General features: G+C 34.4%; 1 protein-coding gene across 1 annotated transcript in view; it reads right to left on the bottom strand.

Annotated features, from left to right (window-relative positions):
• Positions 1 to 20570, bottom strand: part of LOC131078359 (uncharacterized) — a 130940-nt gene that overhangs the window by 71438 nt on the left and 38932 nt on the right. The window contains exons 6-7 of the mRNA XM_058016032.2: positions 15137 to 15229; positions 8600 to 8723 (exon numbers count right to left, since the gene is read on the bottom strand). Of these exons, the coding sequence (XP_057872015.2) occupies positions 8600 to 8723; positions 15137 to 15229 (217 nt within the window). The remainder of the gene's footprint in view (positions 1 to 8599; positions 8724 to 15136; positions 15230 to 20570) is intronic.

Below are 20570 nucleotides of genomic sequence, written 5' to 3'. Positions count from 1 at the left end.
CATCCGAACAAGTGTGAATTGCATATAAATACAACTCCCTCTCTCATTTCAAACTCTTAAGTGACACAATTCAATTCCTATGAGCATTCAATCAAGCATATTTAAGTCAATTAAGTAGAGATCTGCAATCAAGGAGCAAGAAGCATACCAGTCTACATCTTTGTTTCAGCAATCATTATCAATCATAATGTGTTCCTCCATGATGAAGGCATGCACTAATATATTTTAAGTAACATCAAACCTTATGTGAGACTTCATGCCAAAGGTTTCATATTTGACGTAATATTTGTCAATTCAAGCATTTTCATTATTGTTTTAGCCTCTGTCCTTCTGAGGACAAGCTCTCTTTTTCATCAAGCATAGTTGTAGTGGAGGCAGGAACACCAACGCGGGTTCAAGTAGACAATGATGGACATTTCCATATTTTGAATAGGCGAAAACCCCTGGACTAGGGCACCTAGCACACAAGTCCAACTGTTTTCAGCTGAATTTCAAAGAGATGGACCTACAAGACCTCCTGATAGGAAACCTGCTTCTTTCGATTTGCACAGACACCCTAAGACTAGGGTGCCCAGCACACCAATCCAGCACTTTAAGGCTCAGAATTCTATTACAAGTTCCTATCTATATCCTCTTTCCAGATCTGGCTTGCTGTGTTGGTTTTTTGTTCTATAACATTGTTATTCTTGAAAGTTATCATTCAACCTAGATCTTAAATAATCTCAAATCCAGTGCAACAAAAACAACACAAATCCAAAGTGTTCAGCTCTCCTATTAGAACTATAGCTAAACCTTATTATTGTTCCTAATGTTATGTGATGGAAACTTGGGATCTTAGTTTGCATCCATAGGCCTAGGATCTCATTTCCATACATTTTACGTAGCATTTTTGGCATGAAGACAGCAAGGGACAGTAAGAGATGTGCTTTTGGGATGGCAAGGTCAAGAGTCCTTTTTAGGGCACAATAGGGGATGGCAATTAAAATAATGGAGAAAATTTAAAACATATAGTAAACTTCAACTAAAAAATGTAAGACATTCATCATATATAGTATAGAACCATATTACATAACATTAGAGAGCTGAAATCAGAATTTACATGAGTTCACACACAAATTAACAAAATCCCATTGCTGTATTTGTCAATGTGCATATACTTATAATATTATATGAAAATTAGTGGTGAAGGAGCATCATATTGTTTCACTACTTTCTTTTCCAAAGATAGGTCTAGAAGGAACACCTTGTTACTAGCTATTAAAGACTACTTCAATTTTTTGGGGGTGGCTATTAGATCAAAAGAAAAGGGCCTTGACCTACATATAAGCATTATTTAACTTGTTAAGTTACAATTGTGCACAATACAACCTCTTCTCTATTGTTACCCAGTAATAACAACGCTTTCTTAGATATAAACAATCAATAATCATTCATTTACGGATGGCACTTTATGTCAGCTTCTTTGTTCAAGAACTTGAATTCAGGCTTCATTCAAGTCAATTTGGATCTCAGTCTGCGTTTCTTATAGATACCTCTAAGAATGCACTCTAAATCAACTCATAACTCACTCTTAAATACCAATCACTCTAAATACGCCTCATAATTGCAGTACAGGTCTTCATTGAAAGAATAAAAAGTTCTGAAAAGGCTTATACTAAATAGAAGCTCCTAGAATGGTGGCACACTAGAATGACACTAATATTGATGGTGGGTGCTAGGGCATTACTGCCATTCACTAATACTAATATGAATTTCATTGAGCATTGCTTCTTTAAGGGAATGTTGCTACTCTTGGTATGTTCCTCTCATCAATGGTGATACTCTAGAGAAGCTCATAGCATGAATGCCATCACTAGCAAGTAGACTAATCATTACCCTATTTTTCTTTTTTCTTTTTATTTTTTTAATTCATGCATTTGAGAGTGCTGGACAATCCCTAGGGCAATGGACCACCTCAAGATTGTTAGGGACCCAAGACAACATATTGTCCACTAGTCTTCGTTTATCATCCCATAAATATTTCTGATTTTGTTTTCACAAAGAGGGTGGCCCCATGGACATTTCCTAATCATTCTCGAGTCCCCAAAACATTCCAAGGACAAGAACGACAATATTTTCTTTGGGGATCTTGTCATGGCTGACACTAAGAGCAAGTTCTTAGTTAACCCAAGAACATATAAGACATCATGATGCTCAAGGACATCGCCTAAAGGCACACTAAAAGAAACAAAGCATATGGCATCATTACCAAGCTCCACCTCTACACATGCATTCTATTCTAGAGATCTATTTCAATCCTTGTTATTGAAGATCATGTGTCTCAATGCTCCATAGTCCACATACTACCCTACACCAAAAATAATGTTAGCAAACAAACACAACACCATGGACAAGGTTGTCTCAAGTTTGAGGGAAAGCTCTTTTAAAACTAAAGCTTACACACTCCTTGCAAACTACTTGCATGGTTACTAACCCTTCCCTTTCTTCTCAAGACACTAAAAAGCATAATGGTCGTTCTTGAGGCATTTTAAACACTTATAATAGGTCAAGTCTTTATTTCCTTGTTGAGAAGACATAGAATGTTCCTTATCCTTTTAAACCTTCTTGAATTTAAAACCTAATCTTCCCAACGAGGACTAGTTTTAACTCTTCCACTCTAGTTGAAATACTCTCTAATATGGTATTCTCTTGGATAGAGTCATCCAAGCAAGGTTGAAGGATACGTGACCCCACTCTCCTAATACACATAATGTACTCAATACAAATACAAGTATAGAACAAACCAAATACAACTTGGAAACCATGCCCACCCATACCCAAAATTCGGTAATAATAGAGCCTCACTAGATACATCTAGATTCGACATTCTAAAAAATTGTTCCATTTCCAACTAAAATGTTTAGGGAAAAACATTTATTCTCAACATACATGTTGGGTTAAATGTCTTGGTTTGATTTCTTTATAATGTCAAGTTATTTAAGGTGACAACGTACATTCACTCCAAGCCCTATGGAATGCATGCAAAGCTATCTACATGAATCTACAACCCAAACTTTAGATGATGGTCCCTATTTCTAGAAATTTGGGCCTCTTGTTAAATTTGTCTTGAATCCTATCATTCACAACTCTCAACATATCGTTTGCATGCTTTGAAACCCAAAAAATAATATTATAATTTCTGAAAGTGGATCAAGTGCCCCCAACCCATCATTTGTAACTCTTTTCCTTGGATAGGTAGATAAGGCATCATAGAGTTTATAGAATCCTAGCCTTTAGTTTAAGATGTATTTATAAAGTTTTAGTTTTTAGTTTTTTTAATCAATGTTCATAATATCATAAATTATCATTGAAATTTAATATATTTAAATTAATCTTTATATTAAACTTTATTTAAATTTTAATATTTTAAAAAAATAGTTAATTACTTTCATAGTTAAATTAAAATAAAATAAAAAATATACTATGTCCATATTAGGGGGTCTTAAAAAATACTCATATTTGTACTAGATACCGTATCCATAAACGTACATGTTTCTATGTCCATGCAACTTTGCATCCAAGGCTTCTACAAAATGGATCCCATGTTAAAAAAAAACTCATTTATAGTTGTGGGCACCAACCCATCATCCTCCACCTTCACCCTAATAGCACTGAACTGATTTCGAAGCTAAATGGTTTTCAAAAGGTAATTGGGGCACTATGACTATATCACTCATGTGAGGCATAAAGCTTGTCCTTCAGCAACATCTTGCAAAAAAATCCACACTCTAGTAGAAGTGATCGAGGCATCATACATTTTTGTTGTTATTTTCTTCTCCATGATGTGAGGAATAAAATGGTAATTCGCCAAGTCTATGATAATTTGCTTCACCTTGGCTAACGTTTTGTTACAGTCAAACATCTGAGTACACTAATCAACAAATACATATTACTGAGAATATGAACAGTGAATACTCAAGGATCTAAACTCTCAATACTAGATCAATATTCTACAAATCCAAAAAAAAAAACACTGCACTAGAACAAATTTTTAGAAAAGGGACTCTATATGCATCATGATTAGAATTAGAATAAATGCCCTCTAAATAGACAAGTGCGCCATTTATCTTACCAAAAAAAAGGAAGTCTCAAGCAGAGCTCAAAATTAAGTTTACATCTCATAATAGTGACATTCAAATTGACGAACAATCTACTAGTCTGAACAATCAATCAACTTAGCCTAACAATTAATAACTCCCAATCAACGTAGTTGAGACTAAATTGAATCTACAAATCATTCAAGTCTCAAATGGTTAACTGGGCACTAATCTAAAAGAAGACTCCCTACATTACGCATCAAAAAAAGAAGACTCCCTACATTGCTGGACCTTTTATCTTATATAACCATGCCATCTTCATGTTGATCTCTCTGCTGCACACATGTCTGAATCTACTGATGTCACTGCTGTGCCATCATTGTGAGAACAATAGCCGAGCAACTCAGGGTTAAAAGTTAAAACTCTTAACAATAAATGGTGAATCTGGCAGTTTCAGGAAAGATAAAGGCCTGGACATTGGAGCTCAAGCTGTTGAAAACGGGTCAGCCAGGGATATTTTGCTCTAGAGCAAAATGAGGCAGCTTGATCTCCAAAAATAACTGGTCGACGGGTACTGAGATCTTCTTTGGTGGCAATTGTTAGATCCTGATTTGGGTTTAAGTTCACCGATTTAGCCAAAAAGACTTGGGGGTTGGGTTTGTTTCAGGTTCATTGATGCAAAAACACATAAAATAAAAAATATATGCATATTTACAGTCTAATAACAAAAATATTAGAGGCAATATACATAATTCCTAATATTTTTAATGTATAGAAATATTTATAGACCTTATACAATCAACAATAATAATAAAATTAAATAATTTAATAATTTATAAATGAACTTAATTATTATTATTAATTTAAAAATAAATTGACATTACATTATAAAATACTGTGCTAATAGTTTCCATGTACATATTAAAATCAGTAAGAAGCACCATTTGTGTCGTAACATTACATTAGAGGTGATATTAAAATTGTTAAGTGTGCTAACATTATGTTAGAGGCAATATGCTTATTATAATTGTGATTATATTCTGCTTCACATGTGTTTTTTTATACATAATACCAGACTAAGGGGTCTGGACCCAATGTGTTAATGCTTGAAAGATATTACATTGCGATACATTGTCTGTAGCTTCTCTGCTACTATTTTTATACAAAGAACCTACATTTCCTCCATGCCCTACTATACACAAATCTAAACATTGCTATCCATATTCCACTGCAAAATTGGCTCTACTCCATATTCGTTATACTGATAACACTATTCAAAAGGGCTCTGTTCCTTTGCTATGTTTTTGAAAATTCAGAGCAAACAAAATTGCATAATCTTCATACCACCAACACCTTACCTTTTTGCATTCTGCATCAGCTTCCTCCCGTTCCACGCTTGGCCCTCCAATATCCTTTTCCACCAGCATTTCTAGGGGGGCTCTGTTCCTTTGCTATATAGTAATCATGCAAAAAATATGGAGGCTATGTACACATTTGTGCGATATTTGTGATCCACACTCATAAACTCATCTCCTAATAGCATTTTAATGGCCTGCAACATCATCAAACAATGTCTGGTGAAGACATTTTTCAATCTCTTGTCTGAAATTTTCCCCCAAAACGCTATTTGCCATTCTTTTGCCCACAGACCTAAGTTGGCCTCCATTAATCTGTGCTCTCTTCTGCCAATTGCATCTGCTTTCCACCTTTCTCTGTCCTTATAGCCTCCTTGCCAGCACAATCTCTCCTTTCAAGGTCTAGTGATCGTCCTCACATCTATCCACCATCAATGCATCATTACATTCTCATTATTTTCTTCCATACTCTCCACCTAAGTCACAGAATACGGTGATTTTCATGGATAAGGTTCGAATTTAATCGAATTTCAAACTTTTATTAAAAAATTGTTCAAATTCGGCCATAAAAAAAATCTGCTAAAAAGTGGGCAGACGGCCTCTGTAAAAACACAACTCACTCCCGTGGCTGCCATCGCTGTCGCCTGCTGTAGTCGCCGTCACTGCCGTTGACATCGCTCCCGTGTTCAGGTAGGCGCTCAAGCTCTCAAATTTTATGTTATTTTGACATCGCTCCCGTGTTGTAAACAATATCGAGCAATAGTAATGTATTCGATGTTGTAAATTTTATTAGTTATTAGTTAATTACGAGCAATAGTAATTAGGTATTCGATATTGTCTGATGTAGTTTTATTTTTTTATTGTAATAAATTAATAATTAGGTAAAAGGTATATCGAATGCATTCAAAAATAAACAGTAATAAGTTATTATGTATATTTTTTAATGCATTCGATATACATTATTAGTTATATTTTTTAATGCATTAGTTATATTATTAGTTATATTAGTTACATTAGTTATAATTTATTAGAAGTGTTACATATATTTAAAAATTAAAAAAATTATATAAGATGAATTTAATCCAATTTTTTTTTCTATTTTTTCCATTGTCGAATTTCATCCGAATTTCATGACTGTTGAGTTCGAATCCGGATTTGAACCTTGTGACTTAGCTATCCACCGCTCGACTTAGCTATCCACCGCTCATCGAGCTAGGTTGTCTGCTATCGAGTTTCCTTCCCTAAAAACATGTGTGATTGTATACTCTTCAAATTTCCCCAAGAGCTGTTCGATTGGCTCCAAATACCCCTCTCTAATTTCCAATTCAGAGTTTGTTTTCTTTGAATGGCGTTTAATATAATTTGAGAGTCTGCCACTAGATGGATACGCTCGATTCCCAACTTTCTACCTGTTTTTATTGCAATCCAAGCTGCCTGCATTTATACCTCATTGTTAGTAGTTAGTACCCTCTACCATTTTTTTAGGGTCAAAGGCAATCGTTTTTCCTTTCCAATCCTGAGCCACACATCCACCTCCAGACATTCCTGGATTATCTCTTGAGGCACCATTTAAGTTATATCTTTATCCAACCAGCCTCCAGATGAGTCCATTTTACATCTTTTCTACCATTCTTGCATGGATTAACCCACAAAACCCCATTAATGGGAGCTGCTTTGCATGTAGTGTTGTTTTCCATGTTGCTCATTGTATTAAATTCTGTTATTGCAAATATATTCTGCTCATGTTATTGCAATTATACTTTATGCTATATTCTGGATGTTTTCATCCATTGCCCCATAGCTCCATATAATTACAAAATGTTCATCATCAGGCACAAGCAACCCTCACGAAATGCCCAAAAAGGGCTAAATTTGTTGTGCAATCCCTCAAATATAACATGGGTTCTAGTAGGTTCATCCAGGATGAACCCACAGAACAGCAACCCCACCCACACTAGATAAGAATAAAGATCCGAAGTGGATCGAACCAGAACCAGTTAGCTATCCTGGACAGACCAGTAACATAGGTGGCAATGTGTGGATACTTGGCCACTAGGTTGGACAAATTCGCGATGGCGTATTTTGGAGATGGAGGACTCTCCTCACTCCCCCTAAACCCTAGCCTGCCAACCATTTCTATTGTGAATTTGTATATGGTTCTCAATTTGGGTTATAGTACCTCTTCCTGATAGATTTTCGCTTTAGCTTTTGCTAGTTTTTTGGATCTTGTTTTAAGGTTTGGTTGCTTATTTTTGCTAGCATATGTAGCTGGATAAACTGCATGTCCCAGCCCTAGCCCATTGGATCAAGGGCCCCAATAAAATTCCTCTTTTACCTATCCAAAATAAGTAAAACGACAAATGCTGAATTTAATATTACCTTACTGGTGTATCCTTTTTTAATTAATTTAATTTGAATTAAACTCAAAATAGGTCCCCAAGAATTACTATATTCAAATTCCTCACATAAAGAAATTGTAAAGAACCTAGTCGTTAATATACTAAAAAAATTTGAGCACCTAACAACAAATGTTAAATTTAAATTAATTTTACTTTTATGATGTGTCCTTTTTTATTCAATTGACGATAGGACCCCTAGAGTTACTTAAATCTAATCCCTCATCTCTATTGATATTTGTCATTAGTTTGGATAAAATTTCTAGTTATGTGGATCAAAAATCACTACCAGGAAACATGGAATGCATGTTCTATTTTACATTATAACAAAATCTCTTTTGTGATATTAATCAAGAAAGATATATAATAAACATCTAGGAAATTAAGTGTATCATGTAAGATAAGTTTCAAGCATTTTTGTTTGCAAATTGTTGTGCTGCAATGCACTGTAGTGTCTAACATTTCTAAAATAAACAGCACTTGTGAATTGTCATCCAATGCTTGGGATCCTAACCCCAATCCATCTTCAAGGGATAAAAGCAAGAAACCAATCCTCCAAAAAATATGTCTCTAATGTTCTTTAATTTTCTAAAACTACTTAACAAAATAATGCTATTATATCTAACAACGATAGCCAGCTTAATCTTTACAGGGCATATATTTAGGTAATAAATAAACTGAAAAATCATTTAACGCCAATATTGGTTTCATTCCAATATTACATAGATAAGAGTTACATGACTTAAAGAAAATAAAAATTCTAGATCCATACCGTATCAGGATGCATGAACAAAGAATTCCATGCTCGTGTATCACCACTTGCTTCTGATAACTTCCTTTGTTCTTCTCTCTGTTGTTTGAAAGTGTTTGTTCCCCGTGCTTCAGTGCCATGGGTTCTGGAAAATTGACCAAAATAAGTGCTCGGAACTGTGCAGTCATCCAAGTCTTTGATTCAAATCCAACCAGAAAGGAAACCAAAATCAAACTAATTTGTTCCCATCTCATTTTTCCATACAAACATAATGTTTTCACATGAAATCTTTTTAAAAAAATTGACTGCCAATATTGCTATTAGATACATTCTTAGGCTTCATGTCGATAATGAATCATTAATAATCTAAGGCCAGTCATTTTATTCAATTTTATAGTAGTTTTTGTCATAAATAAGTCTAATTTCACATGTCATGATGGGTACATTAATTATCATCTGTGTAAAGTGTAAACTATAGCTATTTATTTTAAATCATCAAATACATATGCAAGTGAGTTAGTGGAATTATTTGATTGGTAGATAGAAATAGATTAAAAAGCAAATGTACAATTGAAAGTTGATAGGTGGGATATGGAAACCTTAATGTCAGTAATATTTTCAGCTTATCAATATAGATTTCACTCTCGCAAATAAACACTCATGAATATAAATCATGGCAGTTGGTATCAGATCCTGTAGATCAAATGTCTGAAATGTTGTTTCTGACTTTCAAACTTTGGATTTCAGCTCACTGAATACATCATGGATATATGCTTAAACCTCTGGCTTTAACATACCAATTATGTATTTGGTACCCAGATCTCTCCCTGTTCATAACCCTGATTTCAAATTTCCATTATCCAACTTCTGCTATCAGTTTTTTACCATCCAATTTCTGCTGTCAAATTGTTAATTCCATTGCCAATATATTTAGCCACACACAACCCAGCAACAACTCATTTTAGCATCAGAACAATCTCTGTGCAGATCTGGTCTTCCACTCCTGACTCAAAGTTATTGATAACAGCTGTCATAAGAACAAAAGCATACACAGCCCAGCACCAGCTATTTTTTGTAAAAGATCTAGTCTCGTGTAGATATGGTCCACTGATCTTGTCTGAAAGTCATCTGGGATAGAAGAAGAATATCAGCCCAATTTAGTACAAACTTGGGTTTCATGCATATTAGATTTGTTCCTACTGTCTGCAATGCAAGTCAAGTGTTTGAGAAGCGTTTATCCTGAACTAAGCAACTGCTTGCAGTTTTGTCCATGCAGGATCAACAGCATATTAGTTACCATAATTTCAACTCGTGCAGATCTAATAGTCTATTTTGTGTTTCTTCCCTTACAAGAGACTGTAATATCCCCTTTTCAAAATAGGATTTAATAATAAATGATAATAATAAATTAAAATATAAAAAAGATAAAAATATGATATAATATTATTAAAATTTAATGAAGTTTAATGAATGGTCAAAGGGCATGAAATGAAGAGTTCTGACTCCCTCAAACATAAATATAAAAGGGAGATCATTTCATTTGAGAAGGACATCCATCGATCATCAACATTGAATCATAAATTGAGCAATCATGGAAGAAAGACTGGAGTATCTGAATGAAAGAAGGATTAATGGAAGAAGAAAGGAATGGGAAGAAAATAAGGAAGTAAATATTTCAAGGGGTAGAAATTATGAAAGGTTGTACTCTTTCAAAGGTTGGTAATTATGAAAGGTTGTAACTCTTGCAAAAGGGCAGACATGATAAAGAGGTGTGACTTCTCCATCTCATTGGAAGATATAAAGAGGAGAATGTTTACTTTGGGGAGGAGATGCAAGAGAGACAAATTTAGAAAATAATTTAATTTACTCAAATGGCAGCAATGAAGGGTGGTGACTCAAATGAAAAGTGGTGACTCTTTCACCAATTAAGTATAAAGGAGAAATCATTCCAAAAATTCAAGGATCACTTATCAATCATCACTCATGAATCCACAAACAATTATCAATTATCAAACCAAGCAAACAATCATCATTCACCAATATATCAAACTATCATTCATTGCATCATCACCCATCAATCATCTAATCAACAATCACTTAAACATCACTCACCAAACCTCAAATCATCCAATCAAAGGAACTAATTCGATCAATTAATCAATCATACAAATATCAATCATTTAACGGCAATCCATCGAGTAATGGAAGTCATCAATATGGAATAGAAACTGACTGCAGCAAATAATAATATTTAGAAATATAATTATGGCAGCCATTTAAGAATAAATTATTATTTCATCAAGATGCATTTAATTTGAAATAGCTAGCGAATTCCTTTAGCAATCTACTTTGAGTTTATAGAAATGTCTTGCAAATAGGAAGGATGGCCGGCCTTCCATTTCACAAGAGATGAAGTACCAGCCTTTCCTTTATCAAGTACGCCACCCCAAGATGGATGGATTGGAAATCCTGCCATGCTTGTGGGCCCGGAGGCAAATGAGTGCTCCTCAGCCTCTTGAGGAAGGTAATCTTTATGCATTTTATCAAGCACGCTACCTTGAGATGGAACCATGTGGGCTGGGAGGTGAATGAGTGCTCCTAAGCTTCATCACGGAGGACGATTAACCTCCAAGGTGGACTGAGGGATGGAGTGGACCCAAGATCCTGCCAAGTTTGTGGGTCAAGAGGCAAATGAGTGCTCCTGGGGTTGAGGGTCTTCTCAAGTACGCTACCCTGAGATGGATGGATAGGGAACCCATCCATGTTCTTGCAATACAAGGGCAACCATCCTTGAGATTATGGTTTGCAAGCATTTCCAATGAATTCCTATTATGGTTGCTATAGAAATATGCCCTAGAATAATTATTAATGCTATTAAGATACTTTGATTTAAATAAAAATGATGCTCATATGGATTTATATGTTATCATGAAATCTTGATATTTAACGTTAATACTTTGTGAATTTAGATGATATCATATATTCTTTCTTCTTATTGATTATCTAAGATATAATATAGTGTATTAATTTAATCATATTTTTAAAATAGCTAGATAGATAAAATGTAAATAGACACAATAATAAATGATATAATAGATACGGGATGTGATGAATCCCAAGATGCTCAAAGACATTAGAGATATATTACCAAAGAGGCTTGAGGAAGCCAAGAGAGTTGCAAAGACTACAGTGAGAGATAGCTATAGCAAGCTGTAGAGAGTTGTGCAAGCTAGAGAGAGAGAGAGAGAGAGAGAGAGAGAGAGGACAGACAAGTCATTACAAGTCATCTTGAGCAGATTCCACTGACCTAGGCAAGTGACAAGTGGTGAAACACTCAGAAACAACCTTTGAACAATAAAATAACATGGGACACAAGCCGAAGCATGGGTGTCCACGCTGGACACTAGTGTCCAGACAAATCACACTCAAAAACAATGGGAGATGAGATAGTCACATGGTTAATGAAAGAATAAAGGTAGCTGCTGAAAATGTATCTTGAGCACCCTGAGAAGGAAAAAAGCTGATGCAAGGGCTGAAATGAACCTACACAAATGCTAGAGGAATGGACACTAAAGTGGCTACAAAAGTATAGGTGAAATTGCAAAGCTATGCCATTTCCAACTCTATAGTAAATGAATTGCATTATCCGACTTAAGTTGGAATTGTTATTCTAGGGAAAAATTCAAGATCCCAAGCAGGGACAGTAGAGAGACCTTAATTGATTATGGTTCCTTCACTCTAGGGTTCTCTCTTACAACCATTGCAAAATATTTTCTACAACTGGATATCTTGACAGATTATGAATCATTCTTGGACAAAATGAGCTAACAGATAAGTATATCTTGATTTTGGAGTTTGAACTTTTCAAAAAAGAGGATATTATTTGCAATATTCTCTCATTTCCCCTTCATTTTCTCATCTTTTGTAACGCGGCACTTTCCACATCCCCCTCTCCCCAACCCAAAAAGAGTGCTCATGAGTTGAATGGGGTTTGTGTTATGGATTTGTTTTTGTGCCAAGAAGCATTCTACAATGGGAGATACATGGCGGTTTCATTAGTGTTGTTCCATGAAGTTGGTCCCACACAAAATCAACATCTATATCAATTTTAAACCCATTTCCATAGGAATAAAGCATAGAAAAATGTTTCATTATTATCCTATTTGTACATTCATAAAAAAATATATATAAAACCTAAAAATATTAACATAAACAAAACAAGAAACTAAGTTCAACACTCGCACAAAAAAAATTAAATGTAAATGAGAACATAATTGCATTCATGAGTCATTTAAAAGATAAAGATAAGAATAGTTGGTAACTAAATAATTAATAATGACAAGCTAAACAAAAATAAGATACTAGATTTCCAAACCTGTTTGAATGACTCTATATAAGATAGGCAACTCGAGGTTGATACATCTTATATATATAAGATTAAGGGTCATTATTTGGAAGCATTTTAAGAAATTGCATTAGGTTTTTTTTTCAAGACCTTTTCCCTAAATGCTAAGGGTTATCTTTTCTTTTCTAAATTTATCATATAAGTCTTCTAAAGTTTTATTAAATTTTGATAGTCCCTAATGAACTAGCTACTCTCTCTCTCTCTCTCTCTCTCTCTCTCTCTCTCTCTCTCTCTCTCTCTCTCTCTCTACATTCCAATCTTCTTCCTCAGGCCAATAAAAACTCATCAATTGAAAGCAAGACATGATCTTGAGCAAGCTCCCTCACATCTCCAAGATGAACTCTAGTTTCACTATTCGCATCTTTGGCTTCTACTTCTAAATTTATCATAGAAGTCGTCTAAAGCTCTCTCTCTCTCTCTCTCTCTCTCTCTCTCTCTCTCTCTCTCCCCTTCCCGTTTTCTTCCTCAAGCCAATAAAAACTCATCAATTGAAAGCAAGACATGATCTTGAGCAAGCTCCCTCACATCTCCAAGATGAACTCTAGTTTCACTATTAGCATCTTTGGCTTCTGCTTCATTGCCTCCTCGACAGATTCCACTCTTAAGCAAAAAACACCCATCAGCTTCACTTTGAACAATTGTTTGATCATGTTCTTGTTGATTGTAATTAGGTAGGAATGGCTGATTCCAATTGCCTTAGGCAACATTGGAATCCGCCCAAAGGTCTGGCCCCTCCTTCAACGTGTAGGGTTGGGCCCTCTCTCACGGCACTCCCTAAATCCTCACGCCACACTCAAGGTAACGTGCTCCCATAAATAGGGCCGACCCTATACTAATAAGGCATTTCGGTAAAAGAGATGTTAATAATTAAAAGTTATCAATTAAGTAAAAGCCGACTTAATTAGTTCTTGCACCACATATAAATAAAGGGTATCTTCACCTCATTCAACACACAATACAATATCCTTTCATGCGAAATATATATCTGCTTAATGCGAAGGCTGAAGAAGGAACATATGCGAATCATACCTGCCATTGAAGGTGCTAACATCAAGCACATACTGTCATAAAGAAGTGCAACCGCTCCAGATTCAAGGCACTAAGGTTACAGATCAGTTTCAAGCATAAGTGCAGACTTAAGATGCACTAAAAGTGCAGCTCTAGTGTATGAACCTGATTGCTGGTTAGTGTGCTAAAGGGGCAGACCTAATACTTATCAAAGAGCAGACTTATTGAAGATTTCATCAGCCCTAAGAGTGAACATCTCAGACCTCTACAAGTACTTGAGATAAGTATTGTAATCCGAATATTAAATATAATCCATAAACAGATCTGAGGATCTTTTCTGGCTGGGTTTTTCCTCCTAGGAGGTTTTCCCAGGGTAATTGTCTTTTGTTCTTATTTGTTCATTTCTATGCTATGCCTAAATCTAGAAATCTCTAAATTTCACAACAAACAATCTAATTAGAAACTAAATTCTGATTTCTGAGTTTTACATTAATCTGAAAGTATAAAAATCAACAGTTCTACCCCTTGTATCAAACTTTCATATTACCACAAAACCATCTCCAATGTAGAGCATTAATTTATAAGGCACATATCTTCATGTGAGTACATTTTTGGTATAAACAATATTTCATTCTCCAAAATATTTCATTCACCAGTGGGACAGCTGCCCTCATTCAACATTCAAATTATATCTATCTAGGAACTCCATCATTGTCCGTGATCACAAGCCAGCTTGTACTCCATAATCCTCCAGCTTCCATTTTCTCTTGGCTCATCTTGGTAGCTAAGATAAGGTTGTGATTCATTTGACGTAAATGTAAACAAATTCCTCAAAGGAGGAAGAAAATAATGAGGACACTCATCATAATTAATGTGAAAATTATACTTGTTTTGAATCAGTCGAATCCAGATGCAAAAGAGTTAGTAGAATTATTCAAAGCGTCTGTAAAAATAAATTAAAAAGTAAGTGGAAAAAGCTGAAAGTTAGCTGGTGGGAGTTCAAAATGTTGAATGTCTTTGCAAGATTTTTTGCCTATAAACGAAGGCTTCTCTTGTGTACATGAACATTCAGAAATGGAAATCATATCATATAAGCAACCAACTTTGGAAAAATAAAAAGGCTTCCAAACAAAAGCTCTACATACAGTGTTTTTTCTGGGGCAGGCGGTGGCTTCCTTGCAGGCATAACATGCAGCAATCGTCCTTGAAATATTGACTTGTCTAGATTTTCAAGGGCCCTGCAAAAACATTACACATAGAAGAAAAAAAAGTTAAATAACATTGATGCATCAATGATGTCACTTTCTGAACATTATAGTCTACATGAAATTGATACATGAGAAATTAAAGATTTAAAATGAGAAATGACATACAAAGAGAATGATTTACAATAAGTAAATTGCAATATGTAAGAACTCGGAACCAAACAGAAAGCAAATGCTATTAATAACTGGAAAAGGTAAAAATGGAATGTAAATAAGAACATATGTAAGAAAACAAATCAGCACAAAACTTCTGCCAACATTCTCTACAATTATGTTCTTAAATTACTAAATTGGCTGTTAGCAAATGAGCACAAATCAAAAACTAGGATGTTGAAATGCCTTCAACAGAATTACAATAATCAATGCTAAGCATAAAATGGAGTGAATTGAGATTGGAAGGAGATACATATTCTTATAGTGTTAGATAAATTATAAATTTATAATTTCAATGAAAATGTCAACATGACAAGCTAAGCAATAAGACTAATAGTGCTCATCCATAAGTCTCTTTACTAGGTCCCAAGGTTTGTGTTATGTTCAAGTTCAGCAAAGATAAAATTCAAATTAATTCGTCAGCTAATAAAATTGAAACAAAAAAATTCTGATTAAATTCGAATAATATAAATTTGCAAAATAACCATATATGATTGAATTCGAATAATATAAATTTTCAAAAAAAAAAAATTATAGAAGAAATAAATCCTCAAAATTGTCAAAATAGGTAAACACTACTAAATAGATTTGAAATCTATGCAAAAAGATGCAAATAAATATGAATAATAATTATTGTCTTAATATTTTTTCTCTAAAATAATTTATAATTTAAAACGAAAATTACAAATTATATTAGAAATTTATTAACAATTTAAACATAATTATTGTAAATAAAATAATACTGTATTAAACTTTAATACAATATAATAAAATTAAAAAATAAAATAAAAATAGTTTTAAAAATTTAAATACTGTACATATGTTAAATTTATATATTAAATATATTAAAAATTAAAAATCTAAATTAAATATTTTAAAATATTAAATTTTGATATACCAAAAAATTAAATAAAAACAAAATAAGACAATAGCCTCCCATTTATTAAATTTTATTAAAAATAAAATTAAAAAACAAAAAACAAAATGTGCAATGCCTCCATGTGTTTCCCCCAGCTGCCTAAGCATCTCTCCAAACCTGCGTTGAAATATGATGCAAATACTATCACCAAACTGCAGCACCAAATTCAACATGGAATATTAAAGAATATCAACGGCAAATGGCCAAGTCACAAAAATGTCACCATGTCTACAACAACACGCAGCCAACAAACTTACATACTATCACTTGCATCAAAAGGAGGTGCAAGGGTTACACCGATAGTAAGAATTACTTTGGGTACTATATTAGAAGGCAGAAATAAATGAAATGAAAAAAACTGCCATTGTTGCTATGTAGAAGATTGTTTCGGGGATAGTCAAACTATTTTAAATTTAATAAGCCCCATAAGTCTAGACCTTGTATTTAGTTGATTGCTATATTGAGACAAATAACTCAACCATATTTACCATACAAACTCAATGAGGTCCAAAAATCTTGAAGATACAAAAGTAAAATAAAAGCTGTAGTGTTCCATTGAGCTAACTGATCTAAAAAAGGATATTTTGTATTCCTCCATTTGGTTAGCATTAAACATCTCAGATAGGTTAATAGACCAAATGCAGAGCCACCTCTTCTAAAATCAATGCAGCAACTGCAACACTAAGAAATATTGTTTTATGTATGGAGATTAGATTTGTTGGAAGAAAAAGTGCAAAAGGGCATTATTGAATCAACTGGTTTCTTGTTGTTGTACAAAAGCAGATGTCTAGATCTTCCATTTAAACAAAATCAGGGAAGATGCATGCATCCAGACAGAATTGTTAACAATGAATTCTCTACAGAATTTTGGAATTTCCTGGCTTCTATTGTTTGTTATTTCTTTTCATCCTGCATTTTTAATGAACAACTTCAGCTTGAATACTTCCTTCTCTTCATTATCAACCATCTAGTTCATTCTCTTACAAAATTTTCCAATTTGTACCATCATCACACTTAAAGTCATCTAGAGATCCTCTGGCTACTGTAGCTCAACAAGTGCTATTTTATATCAATTACTTGGTTTTTTCATGGTAGAATCTTAATAGAATTATAGTATTAATAATAGGAATTAGATCAGGTGTAGTTCCAATACTGGCCATTTCAACAAAGATACTTATGGATGGTGAAAGTTTTGCTTATGTCACATAAGTGCATGTGTCATTTTGTAAGTTGGCTTGAAACGGTTAAATTTTCCAATGCCAATTTACATAAATACCTTTCTGTTTTTCTTATCTTATTTGTGCCATGATGTAAACTTAATTTGTTGTTTACAATAGAAATGTGTTGTTTTTATGTTTATTCATGGAGGAACCACATTTTGATTTTTCCCATTTATATAAGTGTGGAATAGATATGCTCCCTCATTTGTGACGGGGATTCTTTTAGATTCACATCTTTGCAATTAACAATTATGTTCTCTTACTTAGCTACCCTGATTCTGTAATGATTATCCATGTTTCCGGTGAGGTTCTAAGAAATCATGAGGATTTGGTGAAGGATATAAAAGAAGAATTACAACTTGAGAACCATGAGGTACAGTTTCAACTGGTTTGTTTTTTAGTTTAGTTTAATATGTGTTCTAGTTACTTTATGGATAACACCTACATTTCACATTGGTATGGAGTGCTTACATAAGGCTTGATTCAGCTGATACTTAAACATAAATGACATGAACATCTTTTCATCTTAAAAATCTTATTCAAAAGTGTAAGCGCCACTTTTAGGCTGAATGTAAACTTGAAAGAGTTGTATGGTAAAAATCTGTTTATATGAGGTGAAGTCTAATTAATTGGGTATCCAATTTATCAGCCACGGGAATCATGTAATAGTTTTATTAAATTTTTATCTGTTTTGCCACATTACTATGTATTATTTACAACCTACAACCTAATGCAACAGACTACATGAAATTTTGTCATAAATTCTCTTAAAATGGGAGCTTTATAACAGAGTGTAGATATCCACCAAAGCATCATTCGAAGCAAATATTTGTCAGATGTTGCAGTTGCAAGTGCCCTGGTAGACATGTATGCAAAATGTGGAAGTGTACACTTAGCATGTGAAGTATTTGACAAAATTACCTAGCCATGTAAAGCTTCGCTTGTGTTTTATATCCTGTGGAAGCGCGATTAGTGGAGATTTGTTTGGTACTGTTCATTTTGAAAGTTTTCAACTATGGTATGGTTTGCTAAACAAATTCTGAAGACCCTGGCCTTTTTCTTCATTGGCATTACTGACAACAAGACATAATTTGAGCAGATTCTTGAGGTTAGTCACTTGCCTTGGTTTCACGGCCATATTTTTTTTCTTTTGTCAGTTTGTGATTTATTACATTCTAAATCAATTATTTCGTTATCTTTCGAATCCCTTAGTTTAATATGTGTTCTTGTTACTTTCTGGATAACACCTACATTTTACGTTGGTATGAGAGGCATAAGTTCAATGCATATGTGGTGATACTTTGGCATATCCTATTTTTAATTTTTGTTGGGTTCTAGAAATTGCTTCCAATAGCTTTTGACAAAGCATTACCCATACAGAGGGATTGCTTTAGCAACCAATTTAAAGCTGCCTAACAAAAGTTATTACATCCAATATGAAAATTTTGGGTTCAACCTTTTCCTCTTAATCTAATGCCAAAATTTTAAGAGGCCCCATGCAGAGGGATGGCTTTAGCAACCAATTTAAAGCTGCCTAACAAAAGTTATTACATCCAATATGAAAAATTTGGGTTCAACCTTTTCCTCTTAAGCCAATGCCAAAAAATTAGAAGTTGAGGCTTATTTTATGAAAACCTCTAAGTTGTCTCTCAAAATTCCGAGGCTCTCAAATTCAGCATGTTCAGAGAGAAGGCACAAAAGCAATATCTTGCCTAAGCAGGCTTCTTTTCTCTCCCCCTCACAGCAATAGCTAGATAACTAATTTTCCTCATGCAAGGCTGAGATAGAGTCTTTTTTCCATAGTTGATGATGAAAAGGCAAAGGCTTCCTAATATAGATGGTAGCCTAAAAGCCACACCCTTAATCATTCTGCCACTTTACCTGCCAATTGCATTTGTTTAAAATTTTCTAAAGCCTTTTCAAGGCATCCATTTCTTGCAGATCTTGTGATCATTTCATTCCATGAGACAACATCTCTTTGAGGTGTTCTGTCAAACAGTTCACATGCCTTGTTTGTGCTTCCACATTTTACATACATATCTACCAAAGCATCTCCAACGATAATACTTAACAAAAATCCACCTTCATCATGCTTTGATGTATGTCCATACCCTGTTCCAGAGCTCCCATTTTATCACAGGTAGGGAGGGTGCTAGCAAAGGTTATTGAATCTGGCTTTACACCTGCCAATTGCATTTGCTTGAAAGTTTCCCAAGCTTTTTTGGTAAACCCATTTTGAGCATATCCCGCACTTATTGCAGTTCGGGAAACCTCGTCTCTGTTAGGCATTCCTTCGAAGAGCTTTAAAGCCTCATCAGGAACACCATTTTGCAGATATCCTCCAATCATAGTACTCCATGAAACACCCATTTTGCATGGCATTTTTTCAAACAATTCACCTGCAGTGTGTATGCTTCCACACTTTGCATACATATCTACAAGGGCACTTGCAACTGCAACAGTTGACAAAAATCTAGTTTCGATTATGGATTGATGTATGTCTAGGCCCTGTTTCGTATCACCCATTCTCAGCATATCCATTATGTGCATATCCTGCAATCATTGAATTCCAAGAGACCGCATCTGTTTTAGGCATAAATTTGCAAATCTTTAAAGCCTTGTCAAGAAAACCATTTTGTGCATATCCAACAACCATAGCATTCCAAGAGATCACATTTCTCTGAGGTATACTGTGGAATAGTTCACATACCGCATATATTCTTCCGCATTTTGCATACATGTCTCTAAGAGCACTTGCAAGTTGCAACTACAACATCTGACAGATATCTCCTTTCCATTATGCTCTAATGTATTTCATGCCCGGTTCCAAAGCTCTTAATTTGGCACAGGCTGGAAGTTCTGTTGTGGAAAGTACAATGCCTGTTGAGCTCGAATGAAAGAGCAAAGTTTTTAACCAAATAAGTCTTTTCTTGAGAACATGTGGTGAAAGATCAGTGCAGGATGGCGATGGACGATGGCAGTGGATGATGCCGAGTTCTGTGCCAAATTTTTCCCCACAACC

Source organism: Cryptomeria japonica, chromosome 3, assembly GCF_030272615.1.
Source record: "Cryptomeria japonica chromosome 3, Sugi_1.0, whole genome shotgun sequence".
NCBI lineage: Eukaryota > Viridiplantae > Streptophyta > Pinopsida > Cupressales > Cupressaceae > Cryptomeria > Cryptomeria japonica.
The sequence above is the reverse complement of the archived record's forward strand: the minus strand, read 5'-3'. Positions and strand labels throughout refer to the sequence as shown.